Raw genomic sequence first — 25,912 nt, 5'->3', positions numbered from 1 at the left:
TGACATTCATTGTAGTAAGCACTAGATAAATATAAATTACTATGGCTGCCATATTTATTCAGTTCCAAAACTTAAGTTTTTAAAAACATTAACATTTCTGTAATGGAGGATGCCTTTAAATCTCTATCCATCTATTAGCGACTGTCTTATCCCTCTACCTCTCAGGCTGATAGTAAAAGAATGGCAACTGATGGTCTCTTAAGAATGAAGAAAACATGGTATTAGTGGCCAGGCCAATGAATGGTAAAATGAAGTAAGGGCCAAAGACACGCCAAGAGGCTGCCCTCAATCAGGCCTCTGGGCTCCTTAGGTTAAAGCAGAAGGTCGGGGAGACAGAGAAGGAGGGCCCAGAAACTGAAGCTGGAGGCAGCAGGTCAGGAGAGGCCTGGAAACAGGAAACAGGGAAACTGCCTCAAAGATAAAGCTGAGAAAGGAGTCTACGTACCAGCTGGGTCTGCTAGCCAAGGGGTGGGGCACGGAAGGAGGGAGTGGGGATAAGAGGGCGGTCGAATGTGTACTGATCCCATCGCAACTGGGGAACTCGGTAGGAGGGGTGCTGCTGCCACAGGGCTGAACTACGGGAAGCCGTGTAAGGTGTTAGCGAGGAGGAACAAAGGCGACCACGTCGCAGGCATGGGGGCCGTAAGCCGGCGGAGGACTGACATGGAAAGCAGGGCAGGTCTGGGGACCCAGACCGCGGGAAGAGGGAGAGAAATTCGGGACATCGGCCAAGGGGAAAAAGAAAGGGAAGGGCAGGAGCTAAAGATGGAGCTGAGAGCTGAGAAACTGGGCGCGGGGGTGGGGTGGGGGGAGTGGGAGGTGCAGAAAGAAAGATGGGCGGAGGTGATGGGCAGGGGGAAGCGGGCAATGCCGAAGGGCGCTCCGCAAGGCAGGTGGCGGGGATCCGCCCGGATGGGACGAGGAGAGCGAGCCTCCCCCACCCAACCCCGGCACCCAGTTTCTCACCTTTAACGTCGTTGGCCAGTGCCTTCCACGTCGGGGCGAAGGCGATGCAGTGGCCACACCAGGAGGCGAAGAACTCCACCGCCCAGGCGCTGCGGGAGCCCAGCACCGTGCGGCGCAACGTGTCCGCCCGCAGCAGCGTCAGCGGGTCGGAGGACGAGTAGAGCGCCGAGCGCGGGGCCGCGCCAGCGCCACGCACCGCCAGCAGCAGCGACAGCAGCATCAGCAGCCGCGACGGCGGCGGCCCGGAGCCGCGGCCGCACCACCCCATCCTCGCCGTCGCGCCGAGGCCACCGCTGCACACAAGTTTTCGGAAGACTTGAGCTCAGCGGCTCCGCCGCGGAACCTCCTGCCTCCGTCGGGAGGCGGAGCCCGCAGACCCCGCCCGCCATGGTCCGGTCCCGCCCCTGGCCCCGCCCCTGGCCCCGCCCGCCGGCCCGAGAGCCGACGAAGGCAGAAGCCCGGCGCGGTCTCCCTGCTCCGCTGCGAGCGCCTCTCTTCGCCGTCCGCCGAGACCTCAGAGCTACTCGGGTTCTCGCCTCCGCCTGCAAAAGGCGGAGAGCGCAGCCCAGGTCCCCGAGCCCCGCCCGCCAAATGATAGGTGTGGAACATCCGCTGGGGCAGAGTCCCGGGCGACAGACTCTCTCTGGGCAACCCGGGGAAGTCGTTTGGCTTCTCATGGGCCCCGTATTCAACGGAAAAGGAATCCGTTGGAATGGATTGGACCGATGGACTTTGTTCCCAGAAAGTGCTGGGGATCCCACCAAGCGACGAGAAGTTGTGACTTAGAAGCATGGGAGAAAGGGAGGGGTGGAAAGACAGTCTGTTGAGTGTGTAACCACCGTGACTCCACGGGAACCAGATGTGTCCACACCGCCTGAGGCCTGTGACCATCCAAGGAAAACATTATTTGAGGGCTTCCTGGTAATGAATTAGAAGCTCCCTCCCATCACAGACTGGACTGGATTGGCGTGGCCCATTGGGTGGCATCAGAGTTTGCTCAGCGCGCAGTTCTGGCCACCCTGAAGTTGTTAGGAAGATTCCTGAGATAGGGGCTCCCAGCAGCCCAGGTCCCCCACATCTAACCCTCCAGTCTGCTCACGGATCTCCATGTTCACTTACATATCCCTCTCAGGAGTAACCCAACAACTAATCTTGTGTGCTGTAAAGGTGTTAATGATTAATTTTCCCTGCTCTACCTTTTATAGCTCCAATGCTGAGTTATCTTCAGGGGAGCAGGTGATCCTCAGAGTGTTGGCACAAGTGATCTTTTTCCTCTGTGCCTCCTGGGTTAGCCCACCTCACTTGTAAGTCTTCTGAGACTAGATTTGTTATTCATTCATCATTTATCGAGTAGTTTCTTTGTGTGAGGCGCTGCTGTAGGTACTAAGGCTAAGGCAGTACATAAAACCAAGACTCTACAGTCACGGAACCTACATAGACAAGGATAGAGGCATAAACGTAAATCCTGTTTTGTCAAAGGCTCTGAAGAAATGTACAATGAAGTAAGACTAAAGTGACAGAGGAAGTGGTATTTTATTTTAGACAGGGAGGTCAGGGATAGACCCAACCCTGATATTTACAGGGCCGGGGCAAATAGTGCAAATGGAGATAAACATACCATGCATGTGAGCTCAGTCATTAAGTCGCGTCCGACTCTTTGCGACCCCCATGGACTGCAGCTCTCCAGGCTCCTCTGTCCATGGGATTTCCCAGGCAAGAATACTGGAGTGGGTAGCCATTTCCTTCTCCAGGGGATCTTCCCAACCCAGGGATCGAACTCATGTCTCCTACATTGGCAGGCGAATTCTTTACCACTGAGCACCTGGGAAGCCCCACACATATGTCTACTTAATTTAAAATTATAAGCCAGTCTAAACTTAGGTAAAATTCCCGTCCTTTCATCTTGACAAGTACACAGTCACAAAAATCTGGAAGGTCAAACTTAAGTTTAGAATTCTCAGACTCCCCCTAAGATGTGCACTGGAATGGGGCTTCTTGGGTGGTAACTGGTCCTGGCCCTCAACCTTCCTCCCATTCTTTGCACCCCAGCTCTGTCCCACACTTCGTGGGACCTTGTGCCTGCACCTGTAACATCCCTGTCTGCGAGCTCCAGCCATACCTTTAGCAAATAGCCCCTCCTTGGTTCCTCAAGAGAATAGACCTTGAGGAAAAGGCTGATGTAGTCTCTAGAAGTTGGCCTGGTGCTCTTGGAATAGGGAGTTCTAGGGTCTCAGGTACTCCCAGTATGATCTAAGAAGAGGTGAGGCACAGGAGCTTTGGGTGGGCACATCCCCTTGAGCCATGGGCTTCTAACTCTGTGGAAAGGGGCATAGCTGGAAGAGGACTGGAGAGCTCAGAAGACAAGGTAGGGGTTCCTCTTGCCCCAGTCTGAAGGCAGTTCTAATGAGGTAATATTTGATCCAAAGACCCAAATGGAGAATGGGAGGGAAACTTGTGTCAATGTGGGAGAAGAGCATTCCAGGCAGATATCTGAAGGTTGGGGCTTTTGTTCCCTTCATGCATTCATATTCTCTGTGCCAAAGTCTTGAACTGCATAGATAGTCCCCTATCAACCTGGGATTCCCAGGGGTGGATGCACTCCAGTGGTGAGATCAGGTGCTGATAAAAGTCAAGTGCTTTCACTCTGTTGTTAAACAGTGTGGTAGTTATCTTCCCCAGGAAATTCCTTGGAATTAAGGGGACAATGTTGGCTGAACGTGAAGAGTGCCTGGGAAGGACAGCCCATGTAAGTACACAAAGACTTGTTTGTTCACATATCTATTTCAGATTGTATCAGAAATGGAAAAGAATACAAACAATAAGAATGGAATAAAGTTTCTTGGCAATGGGACCGAAGAAATTAGCATTGAGACTTATAAAATCTGGAACGTCAGTATCTCAGAACAGTCATACAGGGGTTCTCAACTTTAAGTCTCAGAAGTCTGTTTAAACAGAAGCTTAAAAGGAGGCTCAGATCAAAGCAAGCTGAAAGGTATGACCTACAACAGTAACCACTTTCTGTGGTCCATGGGGGCTTCTTGGGAACCCTAGGGATCCCCTTGACCACCATGTGAAAACCACTGGTCTAGCATTGAAAACAGAAACCATAAGTTCCTGGCTTGCCCTTCCAGGAGCTTCCTGGGATGAAAAAGTGCCAGAGAAGGAAATCTACTCGGGGATAGGGCATGGAGGGGATGGCAGGCCGAGGAAAGCGTTGAAAGTGGGGGCATTTGGGAATTCCTAGCCAAGTTCCCTGTTCCCCTTCCTGCATACACATGGTAGGAAAGTGAGGCAAGACAAATCAGACATGAGAATAAAAGAAATGGCTAATAGTTTGCGCCTGCTCTACTGAGTGCTTACAGATGCTACTCATTTAACCCTCACCCCATCCTTATGAGGTTGAGAGTATTATTATCTGATTTTTACCGACGAGAAGACTAACGTCAAAGGACCCCTGTTGACTTTCCCATTTGTGAATCATTTGTGTGTTATGTTTGAATAAAAGAGAGGGAATTTGGGAGTCTGTCCACTGAAACTGAGATAGACGGTAAGAGGAATGCAGCTTCTACACCAACACAGATGATGATGGTGAGCAACAGGATCAGTTCAGTTCAGTTGCTCAGTCGTGTCCAAGTCTTTGCAACCCCATGAATCGCAGCATGCCAGGCCTCCCTGTCCATCACCAACTCCCGGAGTTCACTCAGACTCACTCCATTGCGTCAGTGATGCCATCCAGACATCTCATCCTCTGTCGTCCCCTTCTCCTCCTGCCCCTAATCCCTCCCAGCATCAGAGTCTTTTCCAGTGAGTCAACTCTTCACATGAGGTGGCCAAAGTACTGGAGTTTCAGCTTTAGCATCATTCCTTCCAAAGAAATCCCAGGGCTGATCTCCTTCAGAATGGACTGGTTGGATCTCCTTGTAGTCCAAGGGACTCTCAAGAGCCTTTTCCAACACCACAGTTCAAAAGCATCAATTCTTTGGTGCTCAGCTTTCTTCACAGTCCAACTCTCACATCCATACATGACCAATGGAAAAACCATAGCCTTGACAATAAACTGTGGAAAATTCTGAAAGAGATGGGAATACCAGACCACCTGACCTGCCTCTTGAGAAACCTGTATGCAGCTCAGGAAGCAACAGTTAGAACTGGACATGGAACAACAGACTGGTTTCAAATAGGAAAAGGAGTACGTCAAGGCTGTATATTGTCACTCTGCTTATTTAACCTATATGCAGAGTATATCATGAGAAACACTGGGCTGGAAGAAACACAAGCTGGAATCAAGATTGCCAGGAGAAATATCAATAACCTCAGATATGCAGATGACACCACCCTTATGGCAGAAAGTGAAGAGAAAATAAAAAGCCTCTTGATGAAAGAGGAGAGTGAAAAACTTGGCTCAAAGCTCAACATTCAGAAAACGAAGATCATGGCATCTGGTCCCATCACTTCATGGGAACTAGATGGGGAAACAGTGGAAACAGTGTCAGACTTTATTTTGGGGGGCTCCAAAATCACTGCAGATGGTGACTGCAACCATGAAATTAAAAGACGCTTACTCCTTGGAAGAAAAGTTATGACCAACCTAGATAGCATATTGAAAAGCAAAGACATTACTTTGCCAACAAAGGTCCGTCTAGTCAAGGCTATGGTTTTTCCAGTGGTCATGTATGGATGTGAGAGCAACAGAATAGTGTTTGGTAGAATGTGTCATCCGGTGGCAGAGCACTAGATGACTTTCTACTTACTCACTAGCACTGAGGATCAGAGAGGGTATGAGCCGCTGGAAGGCAAGGGCCCAGCAGCAGGGACGGAATCATGGCTTTGTCCCTTCAGAACTTGCCTCTTGGTCTTCCAGGTGAACCTCTCCATGCCTGGGCTCAGTTGGATTACCCATTGTGAAAGTTGGAAGAGAGGTCGTGAGAGTCCGTTATCAGTTAGATATGGCAGGAAAGAAAAGGCACGTTCAGAAGGATGGTTGAGGGGGTTGCTAATGGACGGGGTGGTTCAGAGGCGTGTGTGGGTGGAAGGACCTGACAAGACGTGTAATGTCCCTAGCGACTAATGACAAAAGTCCTTCTTGTACTCCGAGTAGGAAACTACGGGAGGGAACTCTGTGAGGAAGGCTGGTGGAAGCTGGAGTCCTGGAAGAGAGGCCTCCCAATAGGAGCCAGGACCACAAAATGCGGCCACTGCCAGGGACACAGAGCCAGGAGGAAAGCAGGGAGGCGCCAGGGAAGTCTCACTTCCATCTCTTCCCCAGTCCTCTGCTGTCTTGCCATCACCTCCCATTGGCCAAACCCAATCAAAACCGGAAGTGAGGGTGTCCTGATTAAGGTCCATAAAAGTGGGCTTCTGAGACAAAAGGCTGGTTAGAGGAAGGTAGAGGATGCAGAATATTGTACCTAAACTTGGGCACTTCAAAGCCTTAGAAATGAGAGTGGGAAACAGAAATCCCTGACCGTCCTTCTGTGAGTCTCCTGGGTGGGCGCAGGGAACTGGGGGTCTAGCCACCCACTGGAGAGAGAGCCAGCATACAAGGGCTTAAGCAATCCCTTCCCAGCTCCGTGTTCTTTCCTGTTCACACTTAGCCCAATGGTCTTATTCTTGATCTGTCTGAGGAGACTGAGGCCCAGAAAGGTGAAGGCAACTGCACAAGGTCTCACAGCAAAGTAATGGTAGAGTCCATTTTCATCAGGCTTTCCAACATAGCTACTGAAATATTAAGATGGGGACCTCTGTGAAAAGGATAATTGGGGCAGAACCCCATATTCAGGTAGAGCTTCCCTGGTTCCCAGGTCATTTGGCAATTCAAAGGAAATAGGTACCTCCCCACCAACCACATGCATTTCTAACCCCCCTGCTTTCTTCCTCTTGCCATCCTCATTCCACAAGGACAAGTGGATTATTTCAAGTGAAATGAAGATATAAGGCCGTAGTCTCCAGGCCTTTTTGTTAGGGCTCTCTGGCCGATATCAAGAGGCAAGCCTTTTAGGAACCTGCAAGTCATCAAATGAGGCCCGAAGTCAAAAGCATCAAGGCCACATGGCTGAGTCGCTGTGGGGGAGGGTGTCCAGTCTTCCCCTTAGGAGACTTCTGGGGACCTTGCCAATTTTGTGATGCTGTGAGATTGGTTTGGGAGAATGTTAAGCTTCTAGAATAGATGTCTGTGCACTTACTGAGCACTTCCTATGGGTTGAGCACTGTTAAGTAAAGGGGCTTGGGGTGGGAGTATGGGGGGCTGTCAGTAATACCCCTGGGTCCCGTCTCAAGTAAGGAACAAGCTCAGGGAGCGAATGGAGACTCAAATGCCTCCCCTTTCTCACGGACGAAATTGATTGGAGAATGTGGCTTAGATGCACTTTCACCAAGCGTTCCTAAATAAACGTGACTCCAGCTCTTGATAGGGGCTGAGCCTGTCTGGTAAGCTGGCTGAATGGAGGAAAAGACTTCGGTGGGCATCTGCTGGCACACAGGCTGCCAGGTGCCAGAGAAGGAGATTCCGGAGAGATTGAGCCATATGGCGGAGTTCCTTCCCCACCACTTACCAGTTAGGTCACCTATTCTTCCTCTCAGTGAGGCAAGCAAGGACCCGAAAGAAGCTGGCCATGTCCTCCTACAGCTTGCTCTCTTTCAGGGACGAAGTGAACAAAAATTCCACTTATTAACCCTGAATGTTTTACATGTTTTATCTCAGTTAATCCTCAGTACTATCCTATAATATTGTGATCTCCATGTTATAGACATGGTCTCTGAAACAGAGAGCTAAATAACTTGCCCAAGGTCACACAGCTATACAAGGACAGAGTTGGAGTTCAACATCAGATTTCTGCATGAATTAATCAATTTGTTTTGCTACATTTAATTTGACTTTTTAAACAATGCCCTCTATGTGGAGTCAGACTCATAGCCAGGAAGCAAGGGATCCAGGCTGAATTGCTAAAACATTTCGCCACATCTTCAGAGTTACAATAAAGCCATTTCAAGACAGCTCATGCAATAATATAGATCTGCAAGTCTTCAAGTAAGCTTGCAGAAGACTTCTGTAATCTTGTCTGTTTTATACATTTACTACCTCATATTATTTGTTTGCTGGCTGTCAGCCCTCAGAATTTTAGTAAAGCCTTTGAAAATTCCAGCCTGTCTTAGCAGAGATGAGATAAATATTTAATCCAGAATCGTGAGCGGGAGCCAGTTTGGTGGGGGTAGCTACAGAGGAAACAAGATAACTTCAAAGGGATGTCAAAACTGAGAGGAACAGGATCTGAACCTCTTGGTCAGTTGAAGGGGCTGCCTGAGATTCTGGGATTTGTCTGAATAAATGAGCACCTTAGGAGGACTCGGTTATACTCCAGAAAATCCTAAACTGAATCAGCTGAAGCAGGGAAGGGGACTCAGTTCAGTTCAGATGCTCAGTCATGTCTGACTCTTTGCCACCCCATGGACTGCAGCATGCCAGGCTTTCTTGTCCATCACCAACTCCCAGAGCTTACTCAAACTCATGTCCATTAAGTCGGTGATGCCATCCAACCATCTCATCCTCTGTTGTCCCCTTCTCCTCCTGCTTTCAATCTTTCCCAGCATCAGGGTCTTTTCCAATGACTCAGTTCTTTGCATCAGGTGGCCAAAGTATTGGAGCTTCAGCTTCAGCATCAGTCCTTCCAATGAATATTCAGGACTGATTTCCTTTAGGATTGAATACTGGAGTGGGTATCCCAAACCGAATCAGCTGAAGCAGGGAAGGGGACTCAGTCGCCTCAAAGAACTAAATCAAGGGTAGGACAAAGCCATGCCTAGACCCGAGACACCATGACACCATCTTGGTCTGCATTTCTGGTCTCTGTACATCGGCATTATTTTCTCAGCTAGGCTGCTTTTGAGAGTCCAGAATTCTGGTTGTATGCTTTCAACTTTGAGATCAGAAGGGGAAAGATAAAGCAATAGAACTTCTCTTCTGATCCTAGTTTGAAAACTACTGGAGAAAACTCTGGTCAGGCTTGGATTGCTTGTTTATTCCCAGATCAGTCACTGTGACCAGAGAGGTCACATCTCTATTGGGGTGAGCACTGTAACTGGTAACCCCAACCATAAGTACATGTTTGGAGTAAGAAAGGATCAATTTTCCAAAGAAAAAGGAATACTGTTATCAGGGGAAGAGGCTAAATGAGGCGGCACAGACTAAAGCAGGTTGTGACCAGAGCCTGGAGGCAGAGGTGGACAAATCCAGTGAGAAAATGTGAAAGAGCCTAGGACAGTATCCAGGACAGCAGGGCTCAACTAATGCTTTTCTTTCTTTCTTTGTCATTTAAAGTAGAAGCAAAGGGACTTCTCTGATGGTCCGGAGATTAAGAATCCACCTTGCGAAGATGGCGGAGTAGAAACGCGAGTGCTTAGTACTGAGTCTCTGGGCCCACTCGGTTCGGGTCTCGGCGGCGACAGCAGTGATCGTTAAGCAAAGAGAGCCTAGGGTAGTTGGCCAAGATGCCGAACATCAAAATCTTCAGCGGCAGCTCCCACCAGGATCTATCCCAGAAGATTGCCGACCGCCTGGGCCTGGAACTGGGCAAGGTGGTGACTAAGAAATTCAGCAACCAGGAGACCTGTGTGGAAATCGGAGAAAGTGTTCGTGGAGAGGATGTCTACATTGTTCAGAGTGGCTGCGGTGAAATCAATGACAATCTCATGGAACTTTTGATTATGATTAATGCCTGCAAGATTGCTTCAGCCAGCCGGGTTACTGCAGTCATCCCGTGCTTCCCTTATGCCCGGCAGGATAAGAAGGATAAGAGCCGGGCTCCAATCTCAGCCAAGCTGGTTGCAAATATGCTCTCTGTAGCTGGCGCGGATCATATCATCACCATGGACCTTCATGCTTCTCAAATTCAGGGCTTTTTTGATATCCCAGTCGACAATTTGTATGCAGAGCCAGCGGTCCTCAAGTGGATAAGGGAGAACCTCTCTGAGTGGAGGAACTGCACAATTGTCTCACCTGATGCTGGAGGAGCAAAGAGAGTGACTTCCATCGCAGACCGGTTGAATGTGGACTTTGCCTTGATTCACAAAGAACGGAAGAAGGCCAATGAAGTGGACCGCATGGTGCTCGTAGGGGACGTGAAGGACCGTGTGGCCATCCTCGTGGATGACATGGCTGACACTTGCGGCACAATCTGCCATGCAGCTGACAAACTTCTCTCAGCTGGAGCCACCAGGGTTTATGCTATCCTGACTCATGGAATCTTTTCTGGCCCAGCCATTTCTCGTATTAATAATGCATGCTTTGAAGCAGTAGTAGTCACCAATACCATACCTCAGGAGGATAAGATGAAGCATTGCTCCAAAATACAGGTGATTGACATCTCCATGATCCTCGCGGAAGCCATCAGGAGAACTCACAATGGAGAGTCCGTCTCCTATCTGTTCAGCCATGTCCCTTTATAATAGAATAACTCCTGAGGCTTTTCAAAAATAAAGTGAGCCCCACCCCTTGTTTTTTTCTTTGGTGTTTGATGAAAAATCCAGCAGAAGACCCAGCTTGTTGCAGTGTAGTTCTCTACATCCCACATCAGTTATATGAGCGATACTACTATTGTGTTGGCCAAAAAGTTCATTTGGGTTGTTCCTTAACAGCTTATGGGAAAACCTGAATGAACTTATCGGTCAACCCAATACGTTAGAGAAATGTAGAGTGACAGTAGCTGCTGGGATTTTCTACCTGTATTGTCTCATCCTGGCTTCTTTGATCTTGTGAGCCTTGCAGCTTTAACTGTTCAGCTTCTACAAGATGTCGGACTTTGGAAAGCTTTGTGTAGAGTGTCCCAAATATGTTTGGGGAAGCTCAGACTACTTTGCATGTGAATGCTTCAGCAACCGCCCCCACCCCGCAATGTGTGATAAGTTCTCTAAAGTCTGTACTAAATTATGCAAGAGCCTAGGGAAACCCGAACCCAGATCTGGTGGCTGAGCCCCTGTAAGGCTAGAGAAGCCCTAGGGCAGGAGCCTGAGGGGAAGCAACCCACCATAGAGCAAATGATTCTTGGGAGGAAAAAGCCTGATCCATCACCCTTTGCTTGGATTCTGTCACTTGGATTCTTTTTTGTCCCTATTCCTTTCCATTTGGCCTGATCTTCTTTTCCTGGCCAAATATCCACTTGGTCCCAAGTGATTGTTGTGCCATAGTTTTCTGGAAAGCAAACTCAATTCCTGCTCTATGATCTGTAACATTAACATGAGATGATTCTGCTGTAGCTTAATCTTCCTTAGGCCACTACCACTGCGGTAGTAGGTTTTAGGTGGTGGTGTAGTGCCTTTTGATTAATTTAACTGTTTATCATCTTTCTTTGGATCTATTTGGCCTCTCAAATGACCTGAGATTTCTGTTTAAAAAAAGTTGATATTACTGTCTCTTGTAGAAGAAACTAATAAAGTTATCTCTTTGATTGTGAAAAAAAAAAAAAAAAAGAATCCACCTTGCAATGCAGGGGACGCCGGTTTGATCCCTGGTCAGGGAACCAAGATTCCACATGCCCTGGAGAAAGTAAGCCTGCATGCCACATCTAAGACCCAACGCAGCCAAATAAATATTTTTTAAAATAGTAGCTAAGTCTGGGTACACGAGGAGGTCACAAGACCTACGTAGCTGTGTCATGAATGCATCAGAAATTTTCAGATATCCAGATAAATTTGACTTAAGCCATTTAGTTGCAAAAAGAGGGAGAGCGTATGCAGAGAAGAAAGGCCATCTTGCAGGAATTTGCCTAGTCCACAGCAGGCACTGTTAGTGCTTTTTGCATGAAGTGCCCAGATGAAATACTGAGTGTTTTAATGTTCCCAGATGACCACATCAGTGTCCAGATGTTGCATTCTTATTTTACGATGGCCTTATCAGCAGACACCCTGAAGGACTTCGCAGCACTCCACCTCTCCTTCCTTATGTACCCACTTGCCCTGTGCTGCCGTCCACAGTTCAGCCACGCCCCATCCAGCCCTGGTTTTCACTCCCTGCCCAGCCCCTTGAAAGGATGCTTCTGTTGGACAGAGGGGCTTTCTATGTGCCCAGACACCACTGTCGCACCTCCCGGGCTGCCATGCTCTGCAGTTTGGTGGTTGGCTGCCTCATTTGCAGCTGGGGACTGTACCCTCTAGTCCAGAAGGGGAGTTTGAATGTAGCGTCTGCTTCTGTACTTTCATAAAAATATAAAATGCCCTGCCCACCACTTGATGAGCCTGAAATTTCCTAGTTGACTGTCATGATCTCCTCTTCTCAACTTTGCCTTATCATCGAAAATAAAAGTTCCCTAACTTCCTGCTCTTTCTGGAAACATTGTATTATTATTCTTGTCTTGAAAGTAATCACACTTGTGATTTACCCATTCACTAACTGTGGGGTGTGTCTCTGCATGTCCTGGTTGATGCTCAGATAAGATAATCTTTTATCCCTGTGGCAGCTATGAATCATTTTTAAAGGGTACCCCAACAGTTTCTGGGGCTTCCCTGGTAGCTCAGCTGGTAAAGAATCCGCCTGCCAATGCAGAAGACATGGAGACGCAGGTTCGATCCCTGCGTCAGGAAGATCCCCTGGAGTAGGAAACGGCAACCCACTCCAGTATAGCTGCCTGGAAAATTCCACGGACAGAGATGCCTGGCAGGCTATAGTCCACGGGATCACAGAAAGTCAGACATGACCTAGCGACTGAACAACAAAAGCCCTTCTCCAGACAACCTACACAACACGTTCTAATCCAACAGACAGCTTTTGCAGAGAACCCGAGTTGGAAAACTTTTTGCCACTCTGGGGTCCCTCTGAGAAGCAAACGTTCAGCAAGGGGCAAGGCAGGACCCGCCAGGTGACAGCTGCAGACAGTACGGCTGGAGAAGTGCCCCAAGGAGAGGCAGCCCCCCTCCCCCAGATTTCCCCTCCCTTTGAGGCCTGAGTTTCTCAGCACTCCTGGAACCAGGTGGAAGTGGAAGGGACTGCTCAGCTACGACAGGGAGTGATCTCAGCACACAGAGGCTATGGCTAGACGAGCACCCTCCCAGACACTCCTATGCAGCCTTCAGGGATCCCCCTGGCCAGGAATCATAAGATAGACACCACCCATGATGAAAGAGCACATTTCACACCCAGACAGGACCGGACAGTCCACGAAGCCCTTTGCCACATGCCGTCTCCTTTGATGGAAGTAGGCGTCGTCAAGCCTGCTGACGACAGTAACGCAGAACCGAAGCTCAGGCAGGCCAAGAGAGTTGCTCCAAGGGTGTATCTCTAGAAAGAAGATACTGCAGAGCCCAACCTTGACCCGGCAGACCACCCACAGCACCAGGGGAAAAGAAAGAGAAAGAAAGGCCACTTCCTTCCTGGAGAGAGGCTACTCCCCTTCCATAATCAGATGACTTCCTCTAGTCTAAGACAAGCCATTCACTATCATTTTGTCTTTCCTCAAACCTCCAACATGCCTCTCTCCCCACACCCTCCCCGTGAGCATTTCAGGCATTTGGATGACACAGCGAGCCCTCGGACCGGAGCTCCTCCTCCTTCCGCCAAACTGCAAACCCTTTACACCTGTGCTCATCTGCTGAGTTTCCCTTCCAGCCCCTTCTTCTCATCACCTCCAACCCCTCCACTTGTGGCTCAGTAATTTTGCTCCCGATCCTCTCCTCCTGCCCCCACACACCTAACTCTTTCTTGGTACTAAATTGATTCCTTCAGCAAACAAACATGCTCTCTATCTCCTCCTAAAACTGAGAAAACAAGGGCCTTCCCTGGTGGTCCAGTGGTTGAGAATCTGTATTTCCACTGCAAGGAGCAGGGATTTGATTTCTGGTAAGGGAAGTTAAGATCCCACATGCTGTGCAGGGCAGCCAGAAAAAAAAAAAAGAAAGAAAGAAAGAAAGAAAAGAAAAAAGAAAACGGACTAAACAAAACTCCTCGGTGAACGTACATCTTCCCCCCAGATACGGTCTTGTTTCCTTCCTTCTCTTCACAACCAAACTTTACAACAGGGTTGTCTGTGTTGACCGCTTCCACTTCCTCACCCCACCCTTTCCTCCTCAACCCATCCTGACCTGGTTTCTGACAAACCACAAGCTCCTGGATCAACTGGTCCACCTCCCACCTCCTTCCTCTCACTTGCAGCCTTGACACAGCAGATGGCCCCCTCTTTCTTGAAACCCTTTCTTCTTTTTGCTTTTAGTTTAAACTACGTGAATCCCTTTTCTATTGCTACAATAACAAATTATCTTACTTAGTGGTTTAAAACAATGGCAGTTGGTCATCTTACGGTTCCATAGGTCAGAAGTCCAACACTAGTTAACATCTAATTGCTGGCTGCTCTGTGTTCCCTTCCTGAAGTTCTAGGGGAAAATCTGTGTCCTTGAACATTCAGATTGTTGGCAGAATTCATTCCCTCAGTTGTAGGACTGAGGTCCTACATCTTTGCTGTCAGCTGAGGACTATTTCCCAGCTCCTAGAGGCAACTCATTCCTTAGCTCCTCCATCTTTAGAGCCTGCAGTGGTGGGATAAATCCCTCCCATATTTCAAGTCACTTCTGCCTCTTCCAACATCATCTCTCTCAGACCCCCTCTCTACCTTCCTTTTTTATTTTTAAAGACTCTGTTGGTAAGATTGGGCCTACCCAGATAATCCAGGCTAAACTCTCCATCTCAAAGTCTTTAGCCTTCATTACATCTGCAAAGTCCCTTTTGCCACGCCAGGTAATGTATCCCCAGGCTTCATGGATTAGGTGTGGACATCCTTGGGGTCCACTGTTAGGCTCTCCTTGTTCCCCTCCTACCTCACCAGTACCAGATACCCACAGCTTCAGCTTCTACGCTTTTTCCACAAGCAAGCCCAACACTCTTGTGCCTTTAAAACATCATCTGCCAAGCAATGCTCCTAAAGTTTTATTTTCAGCTGTGAATTTACTCTTGAATTCAAGATTCATCTATATGACTCACATTTCCACTTGAATATGTGACTGTCATCTCAAACCTAGCATATCCAAACTGAAACTCTGGGTTTTCCTTTATAAAATCTGTCCCTCACCCTCCCTACCCTCCCCCACTACCAGCTTCAGCCAAGTCAGTAATGGTATCACCTAGCCCCTTGCTCAGGGCCCAACCCTTACTCAGACATCTGAGAAATGGTTAGACATGCTGTGCTTCTGTTTTAAACTCACCTTTGTCATCCAGTCAATTAGCCATGCTCACCCACATCCCCCCACCCCCACTATCCCCAGGCCTCCACTGCCTTTCACCTGGACCCCTACAGTCACCTCCTAGTTGGTGTCCAGCTTTCTGTCCTACCCTTCACCCAGTCTCCACACTGCAAACAGACTGAGTTTTAAAAATAAGACCTAGTGCAGGAGGAGGGAGGAGGGAAGCTCAAGAGGGAGGGGATATATATGTATATGGGCTTCCCAGATGGGGCCAGTGGTAAAGAACCCACCTGCCAATGTAGGAAACATAATGAGACACAGTTGGATCCCTGAGTCAGGAAGATCCCCTGGAGGAAGGCATGGCCACCCATGCCAGGGTCCTTGCCTGGGAAATCCCAGACAGAGGAGCCTGATGGGCTGCAGTCCATGGGGTCACAAAGAGTTGGACATAACTGAAGTGGTTTAGCATATATATATGTGTGTATGTGTGTGTGTGTGTGTGTGTGTGTGTGTATAACTGATTCACATTGATATATGCCAGAGACTACCACACTGTAAAGCAATTATCCTGCAAAAAAATTATGGCCAGACCAAGTTATGTCGCTACTTAAGATTGTTTAAAGTCTTCTGAACATAGTTAAAATGAAATCTGTTACCGACAGCCTGGCTACTCCAAGAGTGGTCCACGGACCAGTGGCATTGGCCTTACCTGGGATCATGTCAGGAATGCGGAATCTCAGGCCCCACCTTGGACTTTCTGAATCTGAACTTTGACAAGGTCCCAGATGGTGTGAAGGCATATTATATTTTGAGAAGGGCATGATCTGGTCCCTCTTTACCTTGCTGACTTCTGTTACCTATCACTCTTCGCTCTGTGAACTACTTTTAAGCCACATAGGTCTTCTCTCTGCTTCTTACATTGTATCAAACACGCTATGACCTCAGGCGCTTGCTCTGGCCAGTTTTCTTGGGACATCTTTTCCTGATCGTTCACATAGCCAGTCCCTCCTCATTGTGCAGGTCTCTGCTTAACACCACCTCCTCCCAGGGGCCTTCTATAAACATCCTGTAGAGAGCAGTTCCTCTTCCCCTCACTAGTCATCACTCTCCATTCACCCTACTTGATTGCTTTCACTCCTCTTAATCTCTATCAGTGAAAGCCATGTTTATTTCCTTGCTTTCCTGTTGAATAGCTTCCTCTCTCCCTCTTCTCTGTTCCAAGAAGGTAAGACTAATGGAGACACAGACCCTCGTCTGTCTTGCACACTCTGGTTACCTGGGGCCTGGGAAGTGCCCGCCATTCAGACGTGGTTTCTGAATGAATTAGCAGCCAGTGCTACACCCCTCCCTCTCCCACTCCCTTCTGCTCCTGCCCTTCCAAAGTTTCTGTTCTATTATATGTTCTGGCCTGAGGACAAATCAGGTTTCCAGAGTGCCTGACTCTTGGAATTCTCCAGATCTCCAGGGAGAGCTCTTGCCCATCACCAGTTAAGAAATGAGTTTTCTGGGGAGCACTCAATCTGTTAACAACTTTGAGGATGCCTGCCTAAGTCCAAATAATAATTACACTAAACTGAAGGCACTGAGATAACCTTGCTGTTTGCCATGCATTGCTTTAAGCACTTTACTGATACTGAGTAAGCTCACCTATTCTTCAGTTATTCCTAATTACAATGATTTCCTTTAAAAAAAAATAATAAACGTGGAGAACAGGAAACAGAGAGATTACTGTGCTCAACGTTTCACAGTGAGGAAGTGGCAACAACCACCTCCTTAGGCTCAGGCTGAAGTGCCTCTGCCCTGGGCCTCATGGTTTAGGAGGCCCTCTCTGGAGGGGTCTCTTCCCACAGGGTAGAGAATCCATGGGCCAAGGAGAAAACTCCCACTCACCTGCCCACCAGATCATGCTAGGGTGCCTGGGACTGTGGAATTCCCATCCCAAATGACCATGAGTCTGCTCCCAGGCCTCTCCCCTGGGTTCATCTTGAGGTTGGGCCATGTTCTTGAGTGGGCCCAAGTGGTAGCCAAGCGGCAGCTTTGTGCAAAACACCACGGGCAGAGCTTGAATATGCAGGCGCAGTGTCCACACATGTGTGGCAAAGCCCTTAGGAGGTAGGACAGAGCAGGCTGTAGAAGAGGAAGGGAGGGCCTTGGGCTGGGGCCCACTTTCCCCATACCTCCTCAGTCAGACACAGAGCTCTGCAGAGCCTGAGAGCTCTAAATCCAAACCTGGCCTCCCAGGTCATCGTGGAAGCTTCTGTGTCAAAGTCAGAGGAGAGAACACGTTTCACTTAACAGTGTGTGAGCTTGATTGATGACTTTTAAGTAGTTTAAACATGTAGATATATGGCCTGTGGCCTCCATCTGTCCTCCTGTCCTGCCCCCACGAATGTTAGAGGTGGATCTAAGCGGACCCAGGTCGCCTGTCTCAGGGTGGACTAACCCCTGCGGTAATGGGGTCACACTCTGGCTGTGCCTCTGTGCTCTGGGTGGGGGCCCTCTGATCCTGGGGAGGTTCTCCCCAGTGGCTGTCCTGTCCTCCAGTTGTCCCTCCCCTGGGAGCTCAAATAGTGGCTATTTCCACTGCGACCCGCAGCCCCTGGGATGCTCTGTCACTGGCAACCCATAGGGCAGAAGGGCTTGGGAACGGCTGCTCTGACTCATGTCCTGACATTGCATATGACTTGGGTTCAAGTCTCAGCCCCACCAGTTGGGCAAATTACGTCATCTCTTGGGCTCTTCTATGTTCTGTCTTTAAGGGTTATGTGGGAGCGTCTACATAATTCAGTGATCTTCTCTGAGGCCCAGGGACAATACCTCGTGGTTCTGAAAGTAGCTGCCCAAAGGCCAACCTCGTAGCCCGGAGCTGGAGGGAGCTAAAGTGAAGAGAGGCATGCCTGGTCCCTCGTGGCGAGTCCTGTGCCGGGTGGGTTTGTCCTGCACCCTGCCCACTGTGCCTAGGGACTCTGTGGACCCTAGGGAGTCTTGCAGTCCTGGATCGGGGCGAGCTGGCCTCCACCTTCAGAGTTGCCTACTTCCTTTTAAGATTATTCCACCTGTGAGCTGTGCTGGTCTGTGGCTTCCCCTTCACTGAGAATGACTGTACCACACACTCAGACCCACACACACACGTAGCGACGCATGTTGTTTTGTTGTTGAAGAGAAGTTGCTCAGTCATGTCTGACTCTTTGCCATCCCACGGACTGAAGCCTGGCAGACTCATCCCTCCATGGGATTTTCCAGGCAAGAATACTGGAGTGGGTTGCCATTTCCTTCTCCAGGGGACCTTCCTGATGCAGGGATTGAACCCAGGTTTCCCACATTGCAGGCAGACTCTTCACTGTCTGAGCCACCAGGGAATCCCCCATGCATGTTTAGATTAGGTAATTTTAGTGGCTGAATATAGATCTACATTTAACAAGAGTTTAATGCTCTTATTGCCTCTCCTCTCATTGTGAAAACCATCTTAGGCAAGATGTTCCTGAGGGTGGAGTTCAGAGCACCAGGGATTTCTAAAGAGCAGGAGGCTGAAGCTGGCATTCCTTCCTCTGTCTTGTTGTGCAGATGTGGGGTCTGAGTTCAGAGACAGGAATCTGATCTCTGTGGTCCTAACCCAGGCTAGGTGACTCTCTAAAGGACCTGGTCAAAGTACTGGCTGTGGACCCAAGAGGATTTCTCTCTTCTCTGCACAACCATGGAAGTCAGGCCCCAGCAGGCTGTTTGCTAGCCTGTTTTCAGAAGAAAACAAGTCCCCACATTCAGGTCCCGAGCCCTGACACTAGAAGGCTTCTGTTGCCAGATGTAATATATGGCTTTTGATCTGATTATAAGGATTCAAATCTGGCTCCATCACTTGCCAGCTGAATCTTATTGGGCAAGTTAATTACTTTCCCTATGCCCAATCATAATATCTATTAAATAGGCCTTCTAATAGTATCTGTTTCATAGGATGATTTGCCAATTAAGTGAATTAATATACATTGATACACTTAGATGAAAAGCATTTAGAAAGCCTTCTAAATACTCTGTCATGTGACTTATATTACTAACCATCCGGGGTGGGGGCAGGAAATTGTGCCATTGCATTACATTTTTGATAACCTCTGGGTGATCATAATGCTGACCTGAGCATAGATGTGTGATGAGGTCATGAGCCCAGGCTGTGGGGGCTTTGCAGCCTGTGCTGAGGGGGTTGTTTCTATTCTAAACAAATGGGGAGGTATTTAAAGATTTTAACTCTTCTGTTATCAATCCTGAATATTCACTGGAATGACTGATGCTGAAACTCCAATACTTTGGCCACCTGATATGAAGAACTGACTTATTTGAAAAGACCTTAATGCTGGGGAAGATTGAAGGCATGAGGAGAAGGGGACGACAGAGGATGAGCTGGTTGGATGGCATCACCAACTCAATGGACATGAGTTTGAGTGAACTCTGGGAGTTGGTGATGGACAGGGAGGCCTGGCATGCTGCAGTCCATGGGGTCCCAGAGTCGAGCACAACTGAGTGACTGAACTGAACTGAACTCTTCTGTGGAGAGTTTTGGGGGGCTTTTCTAGGATATGAGGACCTGAGGCCTGAGGTTGCCCTCCCAGAATTACATGGAAGAAGATGGAACTTCTCCTGAGCCTCGAGGAAGATGTTTCAATAGAAGGGACAATGACCAAAAATCCACACAGGAAAAGGCTTGGCTTTGGGAGCCAGAGAAACCCAGGTGAGTCTAGGTTGTGTCACTCATAAACTGTGTTTGGGGGCAAGGCTGTTAAACTTTCAAACCTCAGTTTCCTCACCTGTACAATGGGGCCTCCCTCATTAGGTTGTTGGGAGGACCAAATCTACTGATGTTTGCAAAGAGCCCAGCACCTGGGTAGCTAGTGCTCACCGAATTATCCTGTGAATTGTCACGGCCTTTGTTGGAGGGTCTGCTAGTGTGGAGGTCATGAGGGGCAGCATTGTGCAGGAGAGAGAGAGTGAGCAGAGGCAGGAGCAGTCCAGGCTTGAGAGGATGCTGGGGCCTCCATGCGCGGTGTGGTGCCCTTTCGGACCTCGGCCGCTTTCCGCACTCACCAAACCTACTGCTAATTAACGGCGCGACCTCTGGGACCAGGAAAGGGCAGGGTGCGTGCCCATGGGGTGAAGATAAGGGTGTTGGGCTCTTTGAAAAGTTATACTCTCCACTGTAAATTAGTAAGGAAGATTTCTGGTGTAGTCTTCAATTTATGAGACTTATTTTGGCTCCTCTAGAGTGCCTGGACATCTCTGGGAGAACCTTCCTGTCTCTAAGCCTCTCAGGTTGGGGAACAGACCCCTGTTGGTGGAGAAGAGTTCAATACCCCTCCATGAGGACTCTTGGCAGAGGCCTGAGGCCTCCCCGAGGCCTCCTGCCGTTCAGATGTTCATAGCTGTTGGCACAGTTGTCCCCTGTGGTTGCTGAGGAACTGGTAAATGGAGTCACGCACCAACTAAAATTAAACATGGCCATCATGCGGTCTCAGCCTGTCTCCCCGAGCCTATCCTCCCCACGTACACCCTGCTCCCGTAAGCCAGCCCACCTGTCTGTGCTCACATTTTCCCTCTGCGTGAAGCTCCCTCTCAGACCTCTCTTTGTCAAGCCCAAAGCTCAGGACCCACACCCTTCCAAAAGGTTTTTTTGATATCACAGGCCACAGTCTTCCTCCCCACCTCTGAATAACCTGAATTAACAAGAGCATCCTCGCCCAGCCTTCCACGTTTCCACCAAACGCACAGCACTGACGTCAGGCCAACACCTCTCTTTCCATCAACGCCCCATTCAGTCAGCAGCAGCCCAGGGCCTCCCTTTGCAAGGCACTCCCTCTCTACAGCTCACTCTCTAGTCTATGTCATCAGCTTCCCCTGCTACAGCTTCTTCGTTCATTGTTCAGCAGCCAGAGGGAGATTTTCGAAGTACAGACTTGACCTTGTCACTCCCCTGGTTACTCTCCCAGGTGACATACTGGGAGAATAGACCCCAGTCCCACGCCACGGCCAGGGAGGCCCCAGCTCAGCATCTACCGCCCTCTCTTGCTCACAGGGCTGCAGCCACACCCGTCTATTCTCTATTCCTCATTCGCAGCTGAGAGCCTTTGCAGTGGCTGTTCCCTCTGCCTGGAATGCCCTTCCCTCAGATCTTCTCATCATCCAGATCTCAGCTCAAGTGTTAGCTTTTCAGAAAGGCTTTCCCTGACCCTTCTGTACAGAGTAGTTCCTGCCTTACCCCTTCTTTACCTCACCTGTTCATGAATCTTCATAGATCTTACCACTTTCCTCATTACCCTTCCCTCCACACCCCCGTCCACCTTGCTGTGTTTCACAGGCATGTGGGATCTTAGTTCCCCAACCAGGGATCAAACCCACATGCTCCCTTGCAGTGGAAGTGTGAAATCTTCACCACTGGACTGCCAGGGAAGTCCCAAGATATTGCTTGTTTTATTGTCTGTCTCCTCCTGCCAGAATGTAAGCAAGTAGAACAGCGACCTAGATTTCTTATTTTTTTGTGGGGATTGCCAGTGCACAGAACAAAGCCAGAAAATAGTGGACGCGTGGAATGAATGGATGGATGATGAACTTGGCCCTGGATGGCGGTTACCTAATGGTTTCCTTTACTTATTAACACGCGTGTGTTTTGCCTCCACACCCGGATCATAAATCATGCAAGGGAAATTTGAAGACCTTCTGGCTAATGAATGAGATCAAGAATAATGGTTTTGTCTCAGTGCATTTAAAGCTGGAGAACTTGCTCCATTTTGTGGCTATTTGGTATGTGGTTGTTCCCAACAGTGAAGAGATGGATGAGCGCCCAAGGCCCTTCTGGTCATAATAGAGCACACTGAAGGGTGTTGGCATGATGACACGACCGGTCAGCAAGCGCTCCTCAGTTACACCTTTATTTAGTCACAAACTCATAACTTTGCCAAGAAAGTCAGCAGCTTGGGATATATACATTTGCAGACACTGCTGGTTGTGAAATAAATAGTCACATCCCCATTCTTCTTCCTTACCTATGGGACCTGCCCTCAGAAGGTCCTGAAATTTCCGGATACTTGAAAATCTGACCTGACAATTCTGGATACTTGCTGAGTTTCACAATTTGAGGAGGATGTTAGCCAGTGACGCATCAGGGGAAGTTGGCTGGGACTTACGGGACTAATTGAAATTATTTTTTAAGTTAAAATTGTTGAACTTTGAAAGGGGGAAGGGATAAATTAGGAGTTTGGGATTAGCAGATACAAACCACTATTTATAAAACAGATAAACAACAAGCACAGGGAACTGTATTCAATATCTTCTAATAACATACAATGGGAAAGAATATGAAAAAATAATATACATATATGGATATATCAGAATCACTTTGCTGGACCCCAGAAACTAGCACAGCATTGTAAATCAACTACACTTCAATAAAATAAATTCTTTTTTAACTTTGAACTTCTTTTGCTGACATAAACACATATTTCTTTTTGACTTATATGAATAGCTTCTCAATTCTTTTTTTCTCACCAAAACATTTAACAAAAATTGCAGTAGCAGAGAAAATAATAATAATAACAACAAGAAAGAGACATGAGAGGAAATGGGAATCGGGGCAAGATTGATCCCTAGGCTCCATGAACGCATATTCATTTTCTAGTATCGTTTTAAATGAATTTCCCCTTGTAATTTCTGGGAATAACTCCATTCTCTGGGTAAAAGAGAGAAAGAAGTAGATAGAATCCCTTCCCTTCCTTCTCCCTTTGGATGATGTGTGAGAACAAGGTACTTGGAGCTGTCTGGACACCCGGCCAATCATGAGCAAGGGATCAAAGAGAATGAAGTTGACGCAAAGCTCTGACATTGCACAGTCATTGACAGATCCCAGCACTGTCTACCTCTAGATTCCTTGTTGTGTGAGAGGTCCAAGACCCTCTTGTTGATCTACTTTTAGCCAAGTATTCTGTTCCTTGCAGTCAAATGACTATTAGCTGTGAGAGTTCTCAGTAAAATTTATTTTTCATGTTGGTTATTTCACACATTGAGGTCCTTAGCTCTTTTTATAAGCAAAGATGTAGAAACCAAAATGGTCTTGTTTCCAGTCACTGGAAGAGCCCTTTACTGAAGGGCAAAACTGTTAATTGGTTCATCTTCTTCACCAGAAAGGTACAGTTTCTCCCGGCTTCTATTCTGGGTCTCCCAGAGTGATGAAAATAGTGTATAGAGGCTTCTTAAGACAAACTTTCATATTATGTACACTTTGAGCAATTGTTCTATGAAGGAAGTAGAATTAACAAGATACTGGTCTCAAAGGCCAGAAGCGGGAATGGTCAATATTACAGCTCCCAAGAAATTCTTGAATAAATGCCTTTTCTACCCCCTTTCTCTCACTGAAGAAACTCAACCTTGAGACTCAGAGTAGGAATTTGGAGTTTTAAAATTCCACTTAGCTCATCTAATTGTTTAAATCAATTTTCTCAAAATAGTAGTAATAACACTGACAGACCAGTTAGGGAAGTTATTTAGATGATTATTACTTTTCAAAATATTTTGACTGTGCTTAAAATGGGTCATCACACATGCCTCTTTGTATTGTGGAAACTCAGAATCCTGGAATGTGTTTGGAGCTAAAAGAGTGGTTTTGGGTTTCCTGATGTGCATTCTTAAGACAAATTGCATAAAATGTATTTTTCAACAATATCCTTGTTCAAACAAAAACACACAAAAATTTGATATCTCCTTACAGATGATGCCAGTGTCACGAAAACAAAATAAATTGTAAGAGTTACAGAGCCAAGGGAAATGTGGGGCTTCTGAATGTAGTTCTACTCAAGTTGACACATTGAAGTCACTAGTTAATGACACAAGAGGACAAATCACTTCCCTACAATCGAACGCACATCTTTAATCTTTTTTTAATATGCAAGAGAACTAAAATATTTTAAATTGTGTTAAATGCACCATTTCAATTACACATCAACATTTTTTTAATGACCTTGAATCTAATTCTTAGTTGAAACGAAAAATACTTCGGTTGAAAAGCTGTGACCTAAAGTTAGCTTTTGCAGACAGTAGTACTGGAATAGTGTTGACGTTATAAGAGGAAAAGGAGTATAATTCTATCTAAATGTGGTTAGAGAAGTAAAGGAAGAGAAGCTGAATATATGGTCTTTTTGGTGCAGCTTTATCTTGGGGCAGAGGGAGTATTAATTTTTATTATCCAGGTGATTCTTGTAGGGACTTCCCTGATGGTCCAGTGATTAAGACTCTGTGCTCCCAATGCAGGGGGCCCAGGTTCTATCCCTGGTTGGGGAACTAGATCCCACATGCTATAAAAAAAAACCCAGTGCAGTCCCCCAGAAAGTTATTGTACATGGCAAAAAAAAAATTTTTTTTTTTATTAAACACAGATACACAGAGGAGTCTTCAATCTCATTTCTCTAGTTCGCATCATCCAGAGGCACCCACTATTCATCATTTCATTTCATATTTTTGATCTGGTCTTTACCTTGGTGTTCTTATACTTTAGCTATTGAATGCCTGTATTCCTCAGGGTTCTCCAGAGAAACAGAACCAATGGAATGCATGTGTGGAGAGAGAGAGACAGAGAAAAAGAGAGGAACTGTAGGGATTGGCAGGTACAAAATCAGCAAAGAAGGCCAGCAGGCTGAGGTAAGAGCTGATGTTGCAGCTTGAGGCCAAAGGCTGTCTGGGGTCAGAATTCCCTCTTCCCTGTGGGGCCCTCAGTCTTTTTTCCTCCTCCTCTTAAATCCTTTGCCTGAATGGACAAGGCCCACCACATTATGAAGAATAATCAGTTTTATTGAAAATCTGCCGATTTAGATGTCAATGTCATCTAATACATAGAGACATCTAGACTGATGTTTGATCAAATATCTGGATACTTTGGCCTTGCCAAGTTGACACATGAAATTAACCATCAGATTTGCTAGTATGGTAGATGCATATTTAATTCTCTGATACCACCCTTCCCTTCCTCATCTTCTCAATATAATAATATCACCATATTCAGCTTTTACAGTATTTTAATGATAAACATTGTTTCTAGTTGAGCCAAGCAGTATGTCATGATTGTTCCCTATTTGTACAACACTGTTTTTCCTCATTTTTTCATTACTCATTCTTTGAACCTATTACTAAGCCTTTTTCACCTTCCAGCAGCCTACCAATTAAAAGTTTCACATGATTAAAACATCGGGTTATTTCCTACTCTGTTCTCCACCCTCCCTTCCACCAGAGAGCTTCCTTCTCAAGCCGTCCGTCCCCCTGCTCCCGTCTGAACTGACTGTTCCTTAGGTGTGCAAGATAGCTGTCATCCTGGAAATGCCTTTTCCAGGTCATCTTGGGAGTTTCCCTCACAGTTTTCCTGGAACAAAGCCCTTGTTTCTGGATCTCAAGTCTTTACCTTTCATGGTTTATGGGAAAAGGATGCTTGATAAGTAAGGACTTAGCATTTCTGAAAGTGTCCATACTCTGCCTTAACACTTGATTCATTGTTTGGCCAAGTGTAGACTTTTGGATGAAAATTATTCCCATTCAGTTTTTGAAAATTCTGCTGTATTTTTCTCAAGGCCTCCAATGTTTCTTCTCAGGAGAATGATGATATTCTTATTCCTAATCCTTTACATGCAATATTTTATTTTTCTGTGCAGAAACTTTAAGAATAGTTTCTTTACCTACAGAGTCCTAATAGTTCACAATGACACAATTACTGGGGGTCTATTTATTGTGCTGGACACCCACTGAACAGTTTCCAATGAGAAACTCATATATT

The 25,912-nt window shown here is 47.3% G+C and overlaps 2 protein-coding genes across 3 annotated transcripts in view; one reads left to right on the top strand and one right to left on the bottom strand.

Annotated features, from left to right (window-relative positions):
• Positions 1–1,615, bottom strand: part of QSOX1 (quiescin sulfhydryl oxidase 1) — a 41,315-nt gene extending 39,700 nt beyond the window's left edge. For both annotated transcript variants that reach the window (XM_069544935.1, XM_069544934.1), the window contains exon 1: positions 967–1,615. In XM_069544935.1, coding sequence (XP_069401036.1) covers positions 967–1,234 — 268 coding nt within the window. In that variant the 5' untranslated portion in view covers positions 1,235–1,615. The remainder of the gene's footprint in view (positions 1–966) is intronic.
• Positions 1,616–3,209: 1,594 nt separating this feature from the next.
• LOC138416147 (ribose-phosphate pyrophosphokinase 1) lies at positions 3,210–10,456 on the top strand. Its single transcript, XM_069544933.1, has 2 exons — positions 3,210–3,958; positions 9,281–10,456. The coding sequence occupies exon 2, from the start codon at positions 9,451–9,453 to the stop codon at positions 10,405–10,407; it is 957 nt and encodes a 318-aa protein (XP_069401034.1). The 5' UTR covers positions 3,210–3,958; positions 9,281–9,450; the 3' UTR covers positions 10,408–10,456.
• Positions 10,457–25,912: the final 15,456 nt, after the last annotated feature.

This window comes from Ovis canadensis, chromosome 12 (assembly GCF_042477335.2).
Source record: "Ovis canadensis isolate MfBH-ARS-UI-01 breed Bighorn chromosome 12, ARS-UI_OviCan_v2, whole genome shotgun sequence".
Classification (NCBI taxonomy): Eukaryota; Metazoa; Chordata; class Mammalia; order Artiodactyla; family Bovidae; genus Ovis; species Ovis canadensis.
Note: the sequence above shows the minus strand (reverse complement) of the source record. Positions and strands in the feature narration are given on the sequence as shown.

Bases quoted from the DNA above. Each gene is read 5' to 3' on its own strand.
- LOC138416147 (XM_069544933.1), top strand. From the start codon at position 9,451: ATGCCGAACATCAAAATCTTCAGCGGCAGCTCCCACCAGGATCTATCC.